At 34.6% G+C, this 20882-nt stretch overlaps 1 protein-coding gene across 5 annotated transcripts in view; it reads left to right on the top strand.

The window, feature by feature from the left end:
* The window catches only part of LOC120429274 (calcium-binding mitochondrial carrier protein SCaMC-2), a 63745-nt gene that overhangs the window by 33331 nt on the left and 9532 nt on the right, over positions 1–20882 (top strand). Inside the window, exon 1 of one of the 5 annotated variants that reach the window (XM_039594495.2) lies at positions 19577–20084. The exons of the other annotated variants lie outside the window; for them this stretch is intronic. Coding sequence (XP_039450429.1) covers positions 19989–20084 — 96 coding nt within the window. The 5' untranslated portion in view covers positions 19577–19988. Of the gene's footprint in view, positions 1–19576; positions 20085–20882 lie in introns of those variants that run through there. 5 annotated transcript variants of the gene reach the window in all.

Here is a 20882-nt window from a genome sequence, read left to right as displayed (position 1 = left end):
GACTTTTGGGTTGGGCTAAGTGGGCATTGGGTTGGGGAAAAATTTTGTTACGTCGTTTTTTTCATGGACGACCCCTACAGTTATGCTAAGAGTGCACAACGACTTGAAGAATGTTTCTAACTGGACTTTTAGGTTGGGCTAAGTGGGTAATGGGTTGGGGAAAAATGTTGTTACGTCGTTTTTTTTTTGCATGGACGACCCCTTCAGTTGTGCTAGGAGTGCACAACGACTTGAAGAATGTTTCAAATTGGACTTTTGGGTTGGGCTAAGTGGACAATGGGTTGGGGAAAAATGTTGTTACGTCGTTTTTTTTGCATGGACGACCCCTGTACGTGAGCTAGGAGTGCACAACGACTTGAAGAATGTTTCAAACTGGACTTTTAGGTTGGGCTAAGTGGGTATGGGGTTGGGGAAAAATGTTGTTACGTCGTTTTTTTTGCATGGACGACCCCTGTACGTGAGCTAGGAGTGCACAACGACTTGAAGAATGTTTCAAACTGGACTTTTGGGTTGGGCTAAGTGGGCATTGGGTTGGGGAAAATTATTGTTACGTCGTTTTTTTTGCATGGACGACCCCTTCAGTTGTGCTAGGAGTGCACAACGACTTGAAGAATGTTTCAAATTGGACTTTTGGGTTGGGCTAAGTGGGTAATGGGTTGGGGAAAAATGTTGTTACGTCGTTTTTTTTTTGCATGGACGACCCCTTCAGTTGTGCTAGGAGTGCACAACGACTTGAAGAATGTTTCAAATTGGACTTTTGGGTTGGGCTAAGTGGACAATGGGTTGGGGAAAAATGTTGTTACGTCGTTTTTTTTGCATGGACGACCCCTGTACGTGAGCTAGGAGTGCACAACGACTTGAAGAATGTTTCAAACTGGACTTTTAGGTTGGGCTAAGTGGGTAATGGGTTGGGGAAAAATGTTGTTACGTCGTTTTTTTCATGGACGACCCCTGCAGTTGTGCTAGGAGTGCACAACGACTTGAAGAATATTAAATTGGACTTCTGGGTTGGGCTAAGCGGCAATGAGTTGGGGAAAAATGTTGTTAAGTCGTTTTTTTTGCATGGACGACCCCTACAGTTGAGCTAAGCGTGCACAACGACATGAATAGTGTTTCAAATTGGACTTTTGATTTGGGCTACTATACAATATTATACCATTTTAACAGAATTTAGAGTCATAGAGACGCACCTGAGAAATGGTAAAATCCGTAAAAAAAATACTTTGACTCAATCTCACCCCCCAGACCCAGTGTCACCCCCACTAACGGTACGTAGTATTTTTTTGCATAAACGAACCCTGCAGTTAAGCTGAGAGTGGACAACGACTTAAAGAATGTTTTCAATTTGGTCTTTTGGGTTGAAACCCACTTGTAAAATGTTGTTACGTAGCTGAAACTTTGCTTACATGTTTCCTGCACAATAAAGCTCATACAAAATCCCATACAAAGTACTTAAAAAGATTAAAAAAAAACTCACGACCCACTTAGCCCAACCCAAAATCAAATTTAGTATTCTTCAAGACGTTGTGCACTCTTAGCTCAACAGAAGGGGTCGTCCATGCAAAAAAAAAAAAACAACGTAACAACAATTTTCCCCAACCCATTACCCACTTAGCCCAACCTAAAAGTCAAATTTTAACATTCTTCAAGTCGTTGTGCACCCTTAGCTCAACTGTAGGGGTCGTTCAGGCAAAAAAAAACAACGTAACAACAATTTTCCCCAACCCATTACCCACTTAGCCCAACCTAAAAGCCAAATTTTAACATTCTTCAAGTCGTTGTGCACTCCTAGCTCAACTGCAGGGGTCGTCCATGCAAAAAAAAACGACGTAACAACATTTTTCCCCAACCCATTACCCACTGAACCCAACCCAAAAGTCAAATTTAATATTCTTCAAGTCGTTGTGCACTCTTAGCTCAACTGTAGGGGTCGTCCAGGCAAAAAAAAACGACGTAACAGCATTTTTCCCCAACCCATTACCCACTTAGCCCAACCTATAAGGTAAATTTTAACATTCTTCAAGTCATTGTGCACTCCTAGCTCAACTGCAGGGGTCGTCCATGCAAAAAAAAACGACGTAACAACATTTTTTCCCAACCCATTACCTACTTAGCCCAACCTAAAAGGCAAATTGAATATTCTTAAAGTCGTTGTTCACTCTTAGCTCAACTGCAGGGGTCGTCCAGGCAAAAAAAAACGACGTAACAACATTTTTCCTCAACCTAAAAGGCAAATTTTAACATTCTTCAAGTCGTTGTGCACTCCTAGCACAACTGCAGGGGTCGTCCATGCAAAAAAACGACGTAACAACATTTTTCCCCAACCCATTACCCACTTAGCCCAACCCAAAAGTCCAATTTAATATTCTTCAAGTCGTTGTGCACTCTTAGCTCAACTGCAGGGGTCGTCCATGCAAAAAACTACGTAACAATATCTTTCATAGTTGATTTGCACACTTGGCACAACTGTATGGGTCGTCCATGCTTAAAAATATTACGTATTTAATTTGTTTGAGGCACATTTGTTCTATTCAATACATTCATCGATTCCATTGCATGAGACACACTTGTTCCAACTGCAATTCACCATAAATCTAAATAACGGTTTGTGCCTTGGATAGCATTCGTTTTTGAAAGGTCGTATGATATAATTGAAATAAAATAAACTAGCTAAAAGTTTTTACAACATCATTTTCTTATGTTTTAAGGAATACATCATTCAGTATTCGTCATAGTTGATGTATTATGGATGGTTTTACAATTATATTCATAAAAAATATAATTTCACTAATTTTTTCATACAAAAATTTTGATTTAAATGCTGATTTTTCCAAAAGGTTAATTTTCCTACCAAATTCAAACTAAAATAAGTGTTTGAAAAAAGTTTTGATATAAAATGTTTTTCTTACGCTTAAATTAACCAACTCGTGAAAAAATAACATTGAAACAACTAATTTGAACTATTGTAACAATAAATTTACTTTGCACGCTTTTGTACCAAAGCCCTGTGCACGTTTGTGCTAACTCATACAAATTACCTCCCAAAACACACTTGTGCCAATTGCAAGCATGATTTTTTTTCGTATTTTCTCTGCCAAAATTTTTCTAGCATTTCAAAAGTTTTTATATTTCACAATGTCTTTAAGTAATGTCAGGTGCATACTTTAAAATTGTTAGAACAATTGTTTGTCGAATAGTTTTCCAGAAACAGTAATTCAAAGTTTAAAAATCGATTTTCTCGCAACTACCAAAATGTCAGTTAGTATAAGAGAGCACACCGCTATCGAACTGCTGCTGCAGCAGCTTGTGAGAAATGAAATGCTATTTTTAAATGTCACTCACTGAAAGAGGGATTTTTTTTTGTTTGAGGGGAATGGTTTTTTATTGGTGTGATGAATTTCAGCTTGGCGGACAAAGAATTTTAATTTAAAATTTTAAGGTTATGATCCGGCGAACATCCTGAATTGTTAATTGTAAACTATTGTAATAAAATAAACCGATAAAATGTTTACAATTTGAGGCTCAAACTCCACCGCATGTAAACATCATGTGACTGTGCGTGTTTATGTTGTTTGGATCACATCGCATCCCACACGTTGAGGGTTGAAAGTGGGAACAACACATCTGGATCGTTTTTACCGCAACGACGGTAATTGGACCCTAATTGGAACATTATTGAAATGGCAAACGCGGTTGGGATATAACACTTGAGCATGGCTGAATTTTTGAGCTTTTTGAATCGTGATTATACTCATATTTAAATCATAATACTTTAAGCTTTAAAGGTTATATCTCAGCAACCAGCAGTCCAATCAACAAAGTCTGAAAAGGGTCAATTTGATACGAAATGAACCTTTGTAGAATTGTCTGCTCTACAACTTTGTAGAACATTATTACACTCCAAAAAATAACCCTGCAAAGTTAGAAAAAACACGAAATTTTAAAATGAAAAAAATTGAAAAAATGACCCTACTGGTTCAATGTAGATTCGAAAAGAACTTTAAATTTCCCTTAAATTGACATGTTCCAAAAATGTTTACAGTTGAGAAATGGCAGAGTTTTTAAAACTTTATTAGTGTTTTTTTTTTCGATGAAAAATACGTTTTGTTCGGAATTTCGAGTACGCCACTAAATCGGGCGTCCAATTTTACATAAAAGTCCTTTTGACACCAAATTTCCATCTCATCACCTTTTGAAAAACTTGTCTTTTTTCGCATGTTCAAAAATTAAAGGGGTCGTGCCGCCCCTCCCTCACGAGATATTAAAAACGGACCTCGAATTCGTGATCAGGGACAAAAGTTACCCCTTAGGACAAAGTTTCACGTAAATCGAAGAGGGGTCGGGCAACTTTTCCGATATCGTGTGAGTTGGTAGAGAATTACCCATATAAAATTTCATCTTAAAAAAAAAACATCCATAAGGGGCGAATAATCTTTGAAAATTGTGATTTTTCAAAATATTTAATTAAATTTTTCGACTTTATTTTCAAATATAACATCAAATTTGCAATCAAAAAGCCTTTTATGAAATTTTAATAAAGTGCACTATTTTCAGGAGAAAATCTAATTTTTACTAGCCATGTTTAAGCAACCAAACGCCGTATCCACAAAATTCAAAAGGTGTGCCAAAAAGTGATTTTGAAAATCGGTAACAAAAAATTTTCATGCATCATTTTTTCCGTCTAGTCCACATTCATTCCTACAACTTTGCCGAAGACACCAATTCGATGAAAAATTCTTTCGAAAGATACAGCTTTTTGAATTTTCAGATTTTTTTTATGTGGGCAGCTGGCGAACAAACTGATGATGAAAAATAACTTATTTGGGCCTACGGAAGCCACCCAAAAAGTTTCAAACAGATTAACAAATGCAAAAAAAAATCGGATGGACAAATCTAAAAAAAAAATGCTCAGTTGCATAATTTTTTACTAGCGAAGTTGACTTTATAGCTGTCGGCCACCATTGCTAGTACCAACCACTAGTGTCTTCCTTTTTATCTACAAGGACTTCGCCGCCCTAGGCTCCTAAGTGTATGAAAGTATGGCACGGAGCGACGGCGCCGAATACCCATATTTACACAAAGAATTTTAGAGCGCCCGTCGCGGGATTCGAACCGGCGACCTCTGGATTGTGAATCCAGTGCGCGGTCCGATTGATCCACACGGGCGGGAAATTTTTTACTGCTTTTTCATATTTTCCCTCAGAGGTAATTTTCCTTCCTAAAATATTTATAAATTGCACAAAAATTAACATTTTTGAAAAGTTTAGAAGGTGCCTTTAACTTGAAAATAGTTGATAAAATTTTCGAATCCAAATTTAATTTGGCATAAAACATGTTTTTTTTTATTTAGGTAACGGAGCTACCACTATAGAATTTGCACCAAACTAACATCTTGCGCCTTTGATCTCCTAAACCGCATAAAAAAATCTCGATTCCTGTTTTGTATTTTTTTTTATAAGCAGTGAAATGAAAAAGTTGGCTTTAAAGATTTTCTATGACCTTTTTGCCTTCCTCACCTTACTGAGGAAAGGCTATAAAATCACTCGAAAAACGAAATTCTTCATTTGACCTCCTTGACCCACCTTCATGTATACATATCGACTCAGAAGCAAATGTCTGTGTGTGTGGTGGGATGTTGATAAAAAAATTGCACTGGGTTATCTCGGCACTGGCTGTACCGATTTGAACCGTTTTGGTCTCATTCGATCCGTCTTGGGGTCCCATAAGTCGCTATTGAAAATTACAAAGTTTAATTAAGTACTTCAAAAGTTATACTAAAAAAAAAACGTTTTTTGCAAAAGTCCGGAAGATTGTAAAAAGGGTGGTTTTTGTAAGAAACACCATCATGTTATACATTTTTAGAAAGGTATTCGAAAGACCTTTCCAACGAGTTCAATAGATTGCGGGTCTGACAACCCTATCAAAAGTTATACGCACTTAAGTGTTACTTATGCACCTATTGGAGACCGGATCCCAGGTATTTTGACGTGAACGTTGTCCGGATCTATCATGCGACCTATCGTTGGATAAGTAATTAAAAGACCTTTTTAACGAGTTAAAAAGATTGGAGATCTGGCTACCCTATAACAAGTTATAAGCACATAAGTGCACTGAATTATGAAGATCTGACTACCCAATCTGATGGTATGAATAATGAATCAAGTTGATAGAACACTTCAAGGTCCGCCCTTTTGTATCTATTTTGGATAGCATTACCTTCTAAATGTGAGGAAGGCACCAACCACCTAAGGGTGGATTAAGTAACGTTTTTTATTGCAAAGTCATAATCATAACCTACAATTTTGCTGAAGAAAATGTGGAGTATTTCTTACAAATTCACACTAAACGTGGAATCCTGAAATTTTCAATCCGTAAAAAAACATTTCAAGAGTTTTTTTTAATAGGTCCTATAAACATATGAAACACAATAGCTTATAGGACCTTTTCAAAAAAAATAAAAAAATAAAAAATAAATGTTGATTTGCGAGCTGCTTAGTCCCAAGAAAAACAAATCAAATCCGGGTACTACCCTCATTTTCCATAAGTTTAGTTTTGACTTATAAAACTTAAAACAAAACACGGGAAAGTCACTCAAGCGCACTGCATGTTGACAAACATTTATTGGTAAACATTTTAATCAATAATTAAAAATGAGCCTCATGATGACGCTTGCTAATTTATCTGTATACGCCACTCGAGTTCGGCATGGCACGGCTGAAAACGAGGAAAAGGTTAGATTTGGTGACGTCTTTAATAGCAGGCGCAAACTAGAGTCTTTCGCGCGAAGCGCGCGTCAAGGTTTGTTTTTATTTTTGTTTATTCTCCCGAGTAGAAGAATTTTATGGAAGAAAACATTAAGCCAACGGTTAGCCGGTGTGCTTCCTGATAAGTAGCCCGGTTTGCGTGTGCAAAAATGTTTCTTTTTCTTTCGACGTGCCTCTTTGGAATCAACAAGATTAGCCCCTCACGGATTTGGACTTTGGTTTGGAGCAAGTTGCTCTAATTTTGAACTTTCGTGCTATAAAAAAGTCTCGAGCCAGCTGTCAAACTTTTATAGCAATTCACCATAATGGCACCTCGTTGTAGTCGTGCTATCTTGTTCAACGTGCGGCAAATTGACACTTGAAAAAAATGTATGACGTGTGTCGAGTTGCACAGTCAAACAAAAAAAAAAGTATGAGTTGTGGCAATTTGATCTGAAATCATCATAAATCTGCGACAAGATCACTCAACGATGACAACTTGTTGGGGTGGCAACGATCGAGCGAAAGAATCCGAGCCCGTTTCGTAATGACATAATTGAACTTGCTCCCTTGGGTTGGATACAATAGATCTATAATTAGTACCGCAAGTAGTGCTAATAGCGATATTTGCTACTATTTTTAACTTACTGCGACGTATGACGGTCAATTCGTAACGCCCCTTTCAGAAAGAGAGAGGGCAAATTCCGTTTGGCGCGGACTTTGAATATCTCGCCGCACGTGCCACACGTGGCCAAATTGTTTACTCAAGTTTAACCGGACGTCACTTTTCAGACTAATTAGCCCACACGAGTCACGAGATGTGAGTAACAAGAGTGTGTTTTCACGAACGTGTGTTTTGCCTGGCTTTTTTTGTGCCAAATTTCATTCAGAAAGAATCACATGAGGTTCTGTTTTAACTTCCAATCTATAAATATCCGGCAGAAAAAACAGAGCAAATTTCGTCCACGCGTCACCGCTAGAAGTGGACTTGAGAGTTGTTGATACCGAATTGACCGGGTAATTTGTGCGTAATTTCAGGACTCAAAGATAACAAGTCGTTGTCGATGCCAACAAATGGGTGTTTGTGCTCCTGACCTCGGGCTACTCGCGAGAAGTGAGAAGCTCCTGCAATGCAACAAACATCTTTGACGCATTTAGACGGTAAAGAATGGGAGTTGATGAATGGCGTTGTAGAATTTCGAAGGATTGAATTTTATGAATAATTTAAACTCAAAAATAAGCAGCAATTTTTATCAAGATATCGCTGCGACAAAACGCTTCGAATTGATGAGCTAGAATACGCGATCTTTGTACTTTTCTATCACTTGAAAGCGGCGTGCATTGGTATAGTTTCACGGGGAAATCAACGTGACCAACGGTTATCAATCTTTCCCGTCTCTCTCTCTCTTCAAGTGACAACAAAAATTGTGCAACTTACGATGACAGTCACAACGATGATTTGTAGAGCTAAACGGTAGGTGAATCTAATGGTTCAGAATAAACGGTTTAATTATATCTAATAGCTTCAAATCGGAAATAGTTGATAGCTGTTTTTCTTTTTTTTTAAATTTATACAAAATTCTGACTAAAGTAAACATCGGTATAGTGACATAACAATTTACAACAACAAAAACTACCTTAAACATATTTTAAAATCCAGTCAAAAGACTGTCACAACTAAACTTAGAAATAAATGTAATCTCTTACAAGAGATACGATAGCACATCGGCGACGGGATAATAAACCGGTAATTAACCGTTGATCTGATCTAATCGCTTGTTCTGTATTTATCTGGATACTCCATATTCAGTTGAAGAGTAATACGTAACTGGAACTGAGCTGGATGTGCTTGATTACGAAAAGTGAATAATTTTGTTACATAGCGTTGTTACGAGAGAAAAATCTTGCGCCATCTATTTTAATTTGTTTGCAAAACCATGGAAAAAAATTGTTAAATATCTTTTTGCCTTCCTCACCTAACTGAGGAAAGGCTATAAAATCACTCGGAAAATGAACTTTTCAATTAGACCTCCTAGACCTACTTTCATTTGTACATATCGACTCAGAATCACCAGCTGAGCAAATGTCTGTGTGTTATGGCTATGGTATGTAGACATGTGTACCAAATCAATGTCACTGGAATATCTCGCCACAGGCTCAACCGTTTTTGGCCGGAATGTTTTTAATTGATCCGTCTTAACGTCCCCTACGTTGCTATTTAAATTCATGCAGTTTTATCATGTATTTAAAAAGTTATGTTAAAAAAAACTGTTTCATATTAAATTAAAATTATGGTAAAAAGGGTGGTTTTTTCATGAACCCTCACATGTTACATATTTTTAGAAAGCATATGAGAAGACCTTTTAGGTGGAGTAAGAATTTTCAAGATCTGACTTACCTATCTCAAATTACAAGCAGTTTAAAAAATGGTCTGAATTCACATAACTTCAACTGGTCGGGTCTGATCGCCACGAAAAAGCCGTGTAGAGGGATGCCATTTTCCTCAAAGGCCGTGTCTGTATAATCTTGACAAAAAGTCTGTAGGTAGTCTATTTTTTTACTCATCACTTATTTTTATTAGGGGAGATCCATAAACATGTGGACACTTTAGGGGGGTTTAGTAACGTTGATTATTTAAAAACGTAGGTTTTAAAGAAAACCTAGATGTTTGGGTATCAAAAGATCGGAAATTTTATGCCTTTTCCGATTCCACATAGGTTGACTTGTGAATCGTGTACCGGTTCGGATGTCGGCGGATTTTCCTACGACGTAATTCCGGGTTGGTACGAAATTCCAACGAAAAATCTATTCTATCGATACTAATACCCCCAAAACGGTGTTATACCCACTCCAAAATGTTTATTTAGCAATTCTATGGTAATATATTGACATTTATTTGAATTAAAAGTTTGCAAAATTAAGTTTAGATAAGTTTTGTATAGAATTTCCAGAGTTATATAAACTTTTATACTAAGTAGTTAGTAAACTTTATATTCAATTCAAATTATTTTTTTAATCAGTCAAGGATGCCTATTTGGAGTTGGGAGACTGGATTTATGGTGATTTGTCAACAAATAACATTATTTTTGTTAATTTTTCGAAAGGTGTACAAACTATTTTTGCACCTTTTTTATTTTCGTAATAGTATTTGTTATATATCTTTTTATAGAAATCATCTTTTCATGAGCTTTTTGTAGCAAAATGTCTGGCATGAGTTTCTGAACAAAACGTAGTACTAGGTTTCTGTCAAACTTTAAAAATTTTACATGTTTCATCACAAAATGTGCATAGTGCCCAAGGGGTGTAAATACTTTTTTTACATACTGTAAGTGCAATCAGCTGACATCAATTTAAATTGGAATCCCATACGTTTAGAATCATTTTTAGCATGTTGATTTAAAAATCTCAGGAATTTTTTGAAAATTTCCGATGTTTGTAATCGCAAAAAAAATTGGCTAAAAATTTTGTTTTTGTCAAATCTTACATTTTTTGCAAAAAAAACTGAACTATTGTAAAATGCATTTTAAAACACTTTTTGCATGCATTTGTTTAGACTAGGACTTGTTGTTTCGATTTTTTATATTTTTTTTTTGTTTTGCCCTCCCCCCTTGACCCCGGCCAGAGCCGTGGGACAAAAACTTTGAAAAATATTTGAATCGGCCTTAGTTTATTTATTTTATTTCACAAAAGTTTCTTTTTATGACCAATATTTTCCGAGAAATTAGACCAATTGTTTTCAAGATATGGTTGGTTGAAAAATACTGTGACACTGAGAAAAAAAATATTGTAATCAAAACATAAACTAAGGTTATATGATCTCAGCAAACAACCATCCGATCAACAAAGTCTGAATAGGAAAATTGTAACAAGTTTTCTTAGATTGTTGAAAATGTTTCTTGTAGCCTTGTAGGGGTACTTTTTATTCATAAAATATTTTAAATTTTGCAAAACATTGAACATTTTAAGAAAACTAATAAAAACGTGTTACATTATCAGGCAAAATCTCTTTTGGACACCTTTTTCGATACCCGATAACAAAATTTGTTATTGGTCTGATATTGGTTGAAAGCCAAAACAACTTTGGAAGACTTATGAAAGAATACCTTCAACTGTTATTGGTATGATCGGATTAGTTGTTAAAATAACAAAAAATAATAACAAAGATTTGTTCGAAGAATAACTAAAAATGTTATTAGTCTGTTATTACAATAACAATGCAATAACACAAATTTCATAACGACGAATAACAAATCTTGTTATAAATAACATAAAATGTTATTGGTCTAGTATTTTCAAATATCAAAAAAATGTTATCCCCAAGTTATTTCCGTCTGCTCGGGTAGCTGATTTTACTTCTTAAAAATAGTTTTAAAATGTTGCTTTACCTTTTTTGTTATCACAAGAAATGGGTGGAAAATCATGTTGATAGTTTGAACTATTAACTATTTTGCACCTTCTTATGGTAAAACGGGACGGCAGTTTTTATAAAACTTTAATATGGTGGTACCTTCCCATTTCACCTTATGCTTCAGGTATCTTTTCCACAAAACTCAAAGTGTAAAACTACGTTATTCTAGGTCTCCTGAAACATTAAAAAAATCAGAAATAACAAAATTATTAGTGATAACAAATTTATTTCTATTGTTCAAAAAATAACCTACAACCATGACATGTGACCATAGCAATTCGTTTGCCTTTCCTAAGTTATCCTTAATTTGATATTCTGCTTTCGCAACATAATTTGGCGCAAAAGGAGAGTTCCGCTCTCCGGTTCGGTGTTGTAGTGACAATATCGTTCTGATAGTACTTTCAAATGTCACCCAGTTTGAGTCACTGGCTGTTCCCAGGTCCTGCCTACAACTCCCTTTTCAAGATATAGATTTTCGAATATTGACATGCCTATTTTGTATGGCAGGTTCGCTAAATTGTATGCAGATTTGAAACTAATGATGCAAAATGTTTTTCTTTGGAAATGTTTGGACAAAGTTTCATTCATTAAGAAAATAAAAAATAAAAAATATCGACAAAAAGCTAAATTCTAGAGTGTTACCTCTGGATGTAAAGCCCTCGTGATGCAATTATCACAAAGTTCAGCGAAACTTGTCATATTCTGCGCGTTACCCTTGGCATTTTCACACATGAAATTGTGCAAAAATGTTACCCTCGGTGCCCTCGTCGTCATACAATTGTTAATTTTTAGTCCGTGTTTGGTAAATCATCACGTCGCGTCGTCGTCAAGTGCTGCCGCCACTAATTGTCGTGGTTAATTTGAATGTTGGCAAAATTCGCACCAAAAGTTGGCACCATTTCAAAAACCCCCGTTAATCTGGTTGATTTTTTTTGCTCAGCAACCAACTGTTGAATTCGAAGCGTGTGTGTGCAAAAGGTTGGCATTTTACCCCGTTGTCTCGAGTTTGACGAATGTTCTCGATTTGTTCCGAATTTAATTTGGGCGCAATCTTGTTCAGGCGTTTGCAATTAAAACAGATGTCACCTGCACGATTGCATCCTGCTCGAAATACTTTGCAAACAACCGTCATATTTTCGTTTTGATATCTTATCATGTCCAGAAATGGGCGTCATTCGGCTATCACCTTAAAAATCCCATCCCGGGATTGACGTCAGTTCCAGATGTGGGAAAGTGGTTTAAACCCGTTTCAGCAGAGCAAACATTGTAAATTTAGTCTGGAGAATTAGCGAAATCTCGTCGCATGCACTTGCACGCTCCAGACACCATGCAACAAACGGCGGTAATTACGTTCAGGATAGAGACTTCTCCGCTTCAAATAAGATTATGACAAGTGGGCAGCCGGCAAGGGAAGTCCTAGAAGTGTTTGGAGGAAATTTCTAATGGGAATCACGCGTTCCCTTATTTTTTTTTACAGCGTGGCATTGATTCAATTATTTTGCCCAAGTTCCAGACAGTTTTGCAACGCTTGACCTATCCTGCAGGGGAGATTTGGTGAAGTTGGACATTATGGACCTGTCATTCTATAGCGTAAAATGGCCTAATTATCATTGCCAAAAATAACAGTGCCGAAAAGTTCATTATAGCACTCATTTGAGTGCTTAATTGCAAGAAATGCAGGGTGGTTACACTTTCGCGATTTTCGCGGATTAAGTCAGCGATGGCGCGGATTTCGCGGATTTACAAAACTGAAAAATATTTTTTTATTCAATTTTTTTTTGTTTAATTTAATTCATATAAAAAACCTTATCATGTCTTGATTTGGAATTGAGTGCTTTTGACAATTTCAAAAATTATTGATGAAAATTTTGCAAGATTTTTTGTCAATTTGTTATTCAAAATTTGTCACATTTATTTCATGGCTAGAAAAATGTTATTGGAAAATATAATCAATGTTTATGAAAAATTATCTTAATAATACATTTTAAGTTTCTTGTGTATCTTATTCGACTTAATCTTATTTGGCTCAAACTAAATCAAAAAACTTTGGTTAAAAGCAAAAAGAACAATAATATAAAAATTAAAAACAAAATTCTAAGCCTACAACAAAGTCAGAAACTTTAAAGCTCTTATAGATTTTTTTTTTAATTTTGCTAAAGGCTGGTTGTTGGATGTTGAAAAAAAATTGAATCAACAAAGTTTGTTCTGATTAAACTTTTGATTTCATTCATGTAGTGATCACCCCTTTTTTGTTTTTTTTTTTATTTTTATAATTTCTAAAGATGATAACTGAACTAAGCTCAATATCTGAATATTTTGTCTGACATCCCACTAAGAGGAACAACTTGTACTTGGTTTGGCAATTTGTCGGCTTCCATAAAAATTAAATACGTTTTAATTTTTGAGAATTCTACCGATTATTAAAACGAACTTACTATTTTTTATTATTTGAAAGATATATAAAATAAACTTATTTCAATCAAACCTTCTGAAGCAATCTTGAAAATTTTATTTTCATTTTGGACATAATGTGTATTAATTATTCAAAAATAGTTATTAAAAATGACCTCACTCTGATTCCAGCTATAAAATGGATAACTATAATTAATTATTAAAATTTATTTTTGAAAAAAATATGTTATAAATTAAAATTATTTTAATTTGATAAAAAAGTAATAGTAATAGAAGTCAAGACTTTCAAAGCTTATTTGAATTAAATAAATGGATTTTGATTTATATTTGAAATTAAAGTCAGATTGAATCAGAAAGCGGACTACATTTTCGAATTCTTTGTGACATTTCGTTATTTAAATTTCAATACATGTTTGTTTCTATGCGTTTTCATGAGAAAAAATGTAGTTATTTAAGTTAAAAGTTTCAATATATGCTAAAAACTTTGTTCAAATAGCAATAGATATTAAAAAAATCTATTATCAGATAAAATTTCAGCTAAATTTTAACATTCTAAAACTCCATTTTAAATTAATTATATTTAAAGTTAAAACAAAATGCCCAAAGAAACAAATTGATTGTTCGTTTTTCAAAAGTGAAAAGAAACAATGGTACAAACACATTTGACGTAATTTATTTTACACATTTTCAATCTGAAGTTTTTAGGAATCTCTGTTAGTATAAATCATAAAATATATAAATAAACTTTTTGGAAAAAGCATTACTGACCAACCCAGTACATGTTTTTTTTTTCAAATAACAAACTTATCCAGTTGAAAAATATTTGTATTCGAAATATTAATAATGTCATCGCTGTTTAGCGGTATTAATTTATTTAAGTCAGGCGATTTTTTTTATTTTCAATATGTTCGGATTTTAAGCTTTTACATGATTTGCTTTCATTTGCGCAAAAATTGCTAGCTATATAAATTTTTCCATTGGGAGCTGGTTAACCCTCTACAACCTAACCCCGCCTTTAGACGGGCTTCGATCTAAAAAATCGCCAAAAATCAATTTTCCAACCGATTTTTGATCTTTAAAAAGCATTGGAAAGAAGAACTCTTAAAATTTTAGAAAATTTCAGGGTTGGAAGTTTAACTTGTTTTATGTGACTTTGCCAATGTTTTTAAAAATGTCATTTTTTTAGGGGTCAACTTTGGCAGTGTTTTTTACTAACATTTCCTATATTTTCAGTAAAAAGAAGTATGCAGTAATTTTTCTAGTGTCCCAGACTATGCCTCTACGCATTTTGTTACAAGTTAAATGATGATGGTGCCATTCTATAGCAGAAAATGTGAAAAACATGCAAAAAATTGAAAAAGTAACTGTAAAAACGTGAAAAAATTAGATAGGCAAAATGTAATTATATTAGGTGATAGAATAGGCCAAATACTACCAAAAACAAACATAAACTAAACAAAATAAATGCAAATTAAAATATTAAAAATAAAACAAGAAAAACATAAAACAAGAGAAGTAAAGTTTTTCGTAGAACAAAAGTTGCTCAAAATGACCTCCTGAACACGGGAAAAATAAAAATGTTCGAAAAAAAAATTTGGGCAGTAGAGGGTTAAGCTAATTTGTAAAAAAAAAGAATTTGGATTGTATTAAAAATACGTTTCAGATTTTGGTGTATGTATTGATGAATGTATTAACAATACGTTCCAGATTTTGATGTAGAATTAACCTCCAGAATTAATCATTTCTGCAAACTTACCAAGTTAAATGAAAGATGGAATATAAATATACAATCTAAAATAAAATATATTAGAATAAAAAAAAGTTTAATTCACCCTAATATTCATTTTATATATCGAATGTTTATTTCTTGATATTTGGTATGAAATTTATGTTGTATGCAACTCGTTGCAAAACTCGATTTTTGCAGCACTTGTTGCATTTATTCAACTTGACAGAGCCATGCTAGATAAATGTACGACTCGTGCTAAAAAAAATCATCATTCAGCAACTTGTTGCAAAAACTACTATTTTGAATATTTGTTGGCTTTTAAGACCTAAGATTTCTAGTCTCTGCTAGATTCCTTAGCTACTGAGTTACACCAAAACACTCGTGCTCAAACATGTGCTTCGCGTGCATGGGCTTAGAGCTATGACGCTTTCACTCTGTTTCAGTTATGGGTTTGTTAATCATACTTGATTTACTGTACTGATCGTTTTCCGCTGGATTTTTATTATTTTAAATAAATTATTGGTGTTTTTCTGAATTTCAGAGAAATTTTATGATTCTTTTATTCGAACCTCGCTAATTCTCCACACCAAACAGTTTTCCAAAAATCACACATCCTAACACACAGTTAACTTCAACTGATAACGCTGATCACTCCAAGCTACGTCATCGATCCTCACCGCAAAGCAGTGATCACGATTAGCACGACGCGTGTCGCAGTCGGTCGAAGATCATTCGCGTTGTCACGATCATCGTCGACTTGTGTAAGTGCGCGGTGTTAGCTCTTTGGGACATTACACTAATAGCCGGCGATTAGTGTGATTGCCTCTCTCCGGGAACCCCTCCGAACCAATTTGAAGCGATTCAAATCGGTTAATCGGCCACTTTGCGGGTGTATTCTCTGTGTATTTGGCATTACCAGGGTGGTGGAGAACGCTAATCAGACGCAGTTTGGGGATGGTCTGTTTTCACTGCTAACAAATTTGACCCCAATTTTCGGGATGAAGGTTAATATTAGCTCTTTCTTATCATCGTCAATGCAATTTTATAAATCTAAACATAAAATTTCACCACCTCAAGAATTTAAAACGCGTTTAATGTGGATTTAAGTAATTTAAAATGGTTTAAATTTTCTGTGCACTTTGTATCCAGAACGCTCCAGAATGTTCGGGAAATTGTCACTTGTGCAAGGAATTGCTCTCAGCAGCACCAGCTCGCACCGGCAGTACAGTGGTGCATAAAAGTTTCGTGATATTCGCTGGGCGTGACCACAACTATTTACAAATGTTCGGATGATATCAGCTTGGAAAAGAACTTTTCCTAAAATAATTCCTACTGCTTTACAAACATTTTCTAAGGATTTCGGTTAAATTGAACTAAAAATTTAGTTCATCTCGGAAATCAGTAAAATATTGTTCATTTTGACAGATGGTTTGCCTATCAAAACCTAATGGATTTTTTAACCTTCGAATTCAGTGATAAATCTGAAAAGGTAGTAAACTATAAAAAATAAAATGATATTAAATTTCCTTCTTTCTTAATTTTAATTTTTATATACTCAAGATTCAAAATGAGTGTATTGATTTATCAATGTCTATTTTTTTCCTCTGCTTTGGGGTGTTTTCGACGAGATTTTTCATAAGCTTTTCTATTCAATTTACCGTCCGGTCTCGATTATCCGAAGTTTCGATTATCTAAAGATTTATTGAAACTTCGGATAATTAAATCATGGGTGCCCTATTTTTCTCGTATTGTTTTTTTTTTTAAATTTGATTTGACAAAAAAAAACTTTTTAAATTTGATTTGACAATAAAAAACTAAATTTCATACCCAAATTTGAAAATTTTGAAGCAAGAGGTATCACAAAATGTTTTATCTTTTATTACAGTTATTCTATTACCAAAAATTGGCAATATATCAATGAATTTATTAAAATATGTTTTTTCTTAAGGGTGCAGAGCAACCAAGGAAGTAGTTGTATTCATATTCAAAAAATGTTAAATTTACGAACCCAATCCTGCAAAAGTCTGATTGTAAAAATAGTCAAATTTAGATGTAATTAACTTTGTAGAAAAAATCTAAAATTATATTGATTACATTGAAATAACATTTGTATTAGCCCTAATAAAATTAAAACTTATTTAAATCAATATCAGAGTAAGTCTTTTTGAAGCATAGGTATTACCACCAATATTTGCATACAAAAAAAAATACAATAATACATATAAAAAATATACAATTGATTTAAGAAAATTACTCTTCCAACGATTTATTTGAAATAAATTCATTTTGTTGTATAAAATGTACAGGTTTAAATTTCCTATAATTCGGAAACAATAATAGATTTTGGTTGCAATAATTTATTATTTTATTTTTTAGGCCTTTGCTAATATTTTTTAAAGTTTATGTCTCTCCCCCTTCAAAATTTTTCCGAAAAATCAGGGGGCAAAAAAAAAGTTTTTCAAAAAACTTCAAAATTTAATGAAAAAAGAAGTCGAATCAACTGAAAACTATCTAAAATGCATTTTTCTGCATTGATACTCATATTTAGCATGTTTGGGCCGGATTAAAAATATTTTGAATTTTTATGAAATCCCAATGCACAGCACAGCAAAAAAAAAAATGATCGTCAATACTCAGATATTTTGAAAACTATTGATTGCAAAACAACTGGACAGGTATATAATGCATTTTAAAACACTTTTTTCATTCAAATGTTAAAACCATGGCTAGTAAATTAAATTTTTTAGCTTTTTTATTTTAATATTTAAACGGACCGGAATTCATCATTTATCTCAAAACAGTTGAGAAAAAAGTATTTTTCATGGTAATCATATTTTTTTATTCATCCCCTAAAGTACTGTTCACATAGTAGTTTACAATATTTTTTTACTAATTTCACAATCCCGTTGTTGCAGGCTTGGGTCCGTAAGTTTGACAACTTTGTTATAAGAAGACAACAACTTCCTTCGTTGCTGTGCACCCTTAACCTTAAAAAATGTTTTCGAATTTTAACAGATTTTTAAATAAATAGTGGAAACAACTTTCCAAAAAGTTAATTTCTAACGATCATATTGAGCAGTGTAGTAGAAGGTTCAGTGACTCGAAATTCACAGCCCTATAATTAAACAAGCTTTGTTGAATTTTGTTTTAAATGACAAAAAATAAACAGGGTAATATATGGCCAATGCAAATTTTATTTAATTTTTTTGTCTCCTCTCCTTTAAAATTTCTTTTAAAAATTAGGGCATGAAAAATGTCTACTAATAATTAATTTTTTATTGGAAAAACTTGCAAAATCGATTGTTATCCATTGAGAATAAATTGTAAACGATTTTTTTTAAATAATTTAAAGGCTTTTTACACATAAGTAGTAAGATTAGTTAAAGACGAGATATTTTATGAAAAATAAAAATATTTTCATGGATTTATGTGATATGTTGTAAATTTGTGACACGTGACACTTGTTCAGTCTTTTTTAGAAAGCTTCCGACTTTTTCGATCGCAAATAAAAAGTTATACACTAAGGAATTTTGAATGCGATCTCAAATTATTATAAATTGTCTTTTACCGGATTTTGCTGTTTTTTTAAAATAAAATTATAAAATACATAATTCCTCAATTTTTGGGTAAATTTTGTTCATTATTTCATCCAGACAATGAAAGTATTTTCAGTGTGTCGTCTTCTGCCCTTCGATGTCACATATGTGGAAAATTTTGTAAGTTTAATTCTCTTTTTTTGACATTTATATTTTCGTAATGGAAAATTTGGAACTTTCAAATACCTGCAACCGTCACTGCCCGCACCAACACCACCTCAAACACCCCACCCACACACATGCGAACGAGTGTGTTTACCACACATTAATCTCCTTTGCACACTGAAACGAATCGTTCACGTGCTTTTACGTAACGAGTCTCACGAACACACATGGGCTCGCTTCGGTTTCACTTCGGCACTTTTCTTCGGAGGAAGAATATGGTCCCGATCTCCCGATTTTGTATAAGCATTAAGTAGAGGTGGCCGTTGCAAGTCAGTCTACTATCGGCACTCGGCCAGGCTGGACGTGTTTACACGAGGAGCACGCAACACAGAACAAAAGGGAGCAACACAAAGAAAACGAATCCTGCTCTAGATTGAAGAGAGAGAGTGATTTAGTGCCTGCAGTTTTTTTTTATACGAAATTTTTAAAAGTGCATTGAAAGTAACAAATTGTGACAAATTGAAGAAAGGCTGTTAGGAATGATGTCTTCCTCGTGGGAAGAAGTGATATAATTGTATGCTCCTTGTGCATTGAAAGTTAAAGTGTGGAGTAGAGAGTGTGCAGCACTCTCCAACCGAATAATCGGCTTCACTACACAAACACGCAAGCTACAAGTGTGTGCGTGCGCTCTAAAGTGGAAAGAAGTAATAACTAAAAGAGGTGTTTGAAAAAAAAGCGCGACTCTGTTGCTAAGCGAAGCGACCTGGGAAGCTTCGAGTTAAAACAGCTGTAGTTAAACGCTACTGGTGTGCGTTCCGGACCGTGCAAGGTATTAAAAACCACGTGGAGTTTCGCTTCAGTGTGGTGGTGTGATATATCTGAAGACTGAAGAGGCTGAATCCAGCTGATCGTGAAGGTCGACGCCTCCTATAGACGGATTTTCTGTACTGCAGTGCTTGTAGTGCAGCGAAAAACCCGCCAAAATTGATCCCACAATGGCACTGGAACAGGGTGGTGCCGCCGCGGCCGTCCACGTCAGTGGCGACGTCCTGGAGGACATGGTCCTCGTCATCCGGGAGTTGCTCTCGAAGGTAATTATTGAGGATCTTTGAGGGGGAAATCCGTCCGAAGCTTGACTCCACTTGAAGAGGTTGGGGTTCCCACTCAAGTCAATGGCTCGCGTGAGTCACCCTATGATATCAGGTTTAGTTCGTTGGAATAAGGTTGGAACGCATTTGCTTAGTCATTGTATTGCGGAACTTCCGCTCGACTGACTGTGATTGATCGACAGGTTTCATAATTGGAGCGGTTAAGTTGACTTAAGTTTGTTTTGAGGTGAACTGGTAGAGGAACCTTCACCCTTTGTTGGAAGGGGCGTTACATTTTCTTCCAATGATCGTACAACGGGTGCAACACGTATGCTAGCAAGAGTTCCGGAAGGTTGTCTTGTCTAGACAATCCACTTCAAGTGCAGGCTTATCTGACTTTTTCACCTCTTCAAACGAATTCTGCACATTTCTTCAAAACTAGGTCGATTTAAAATGTTTATACTCACTTCTTTTTACAATTACTCTTTGTTAATCCGTTGTTTGTAAGCAAAATAAACATTTTAAGCTTCGCATATTTTCCTCTGACTTGTTTGGATTCTAGCGTTTGGAACTTGTCAAAATTAGTAAACATAAACAACGGAGTCATACACTGAAAGAAATGTACACAATTTTTTAAAACCATTTCGCTGATAGTTTGTTTAAAGACAAAATCAAAGCATTTTCACGTCGTATTGCGAGTTGTGATGACAGTTCTTTGTTTACTTCTAATATAGAGTCAATATTTCATAGAGTCGTTCATCAATTTGTACAGAGTCATTTGATTAAATTGACCTTTTACAT

Source organism: Culex pipiens, chromosome 3 (genome assembly GCF_016801865.2).
Source record: "Culex pipiens pallens isolate TS chromosome 3, TS_CPP_V2, whole genome shotgun sequence".
Classification (NCBI taxonomy): Eukaryota; Metazoa; Arthropoda; class Insecta; order Diptera; family Culicidae; genus Culex; species Culex pipiens.
This window is presented reverse-complemented; position numbering and strand designations above follow the sequence as displayed.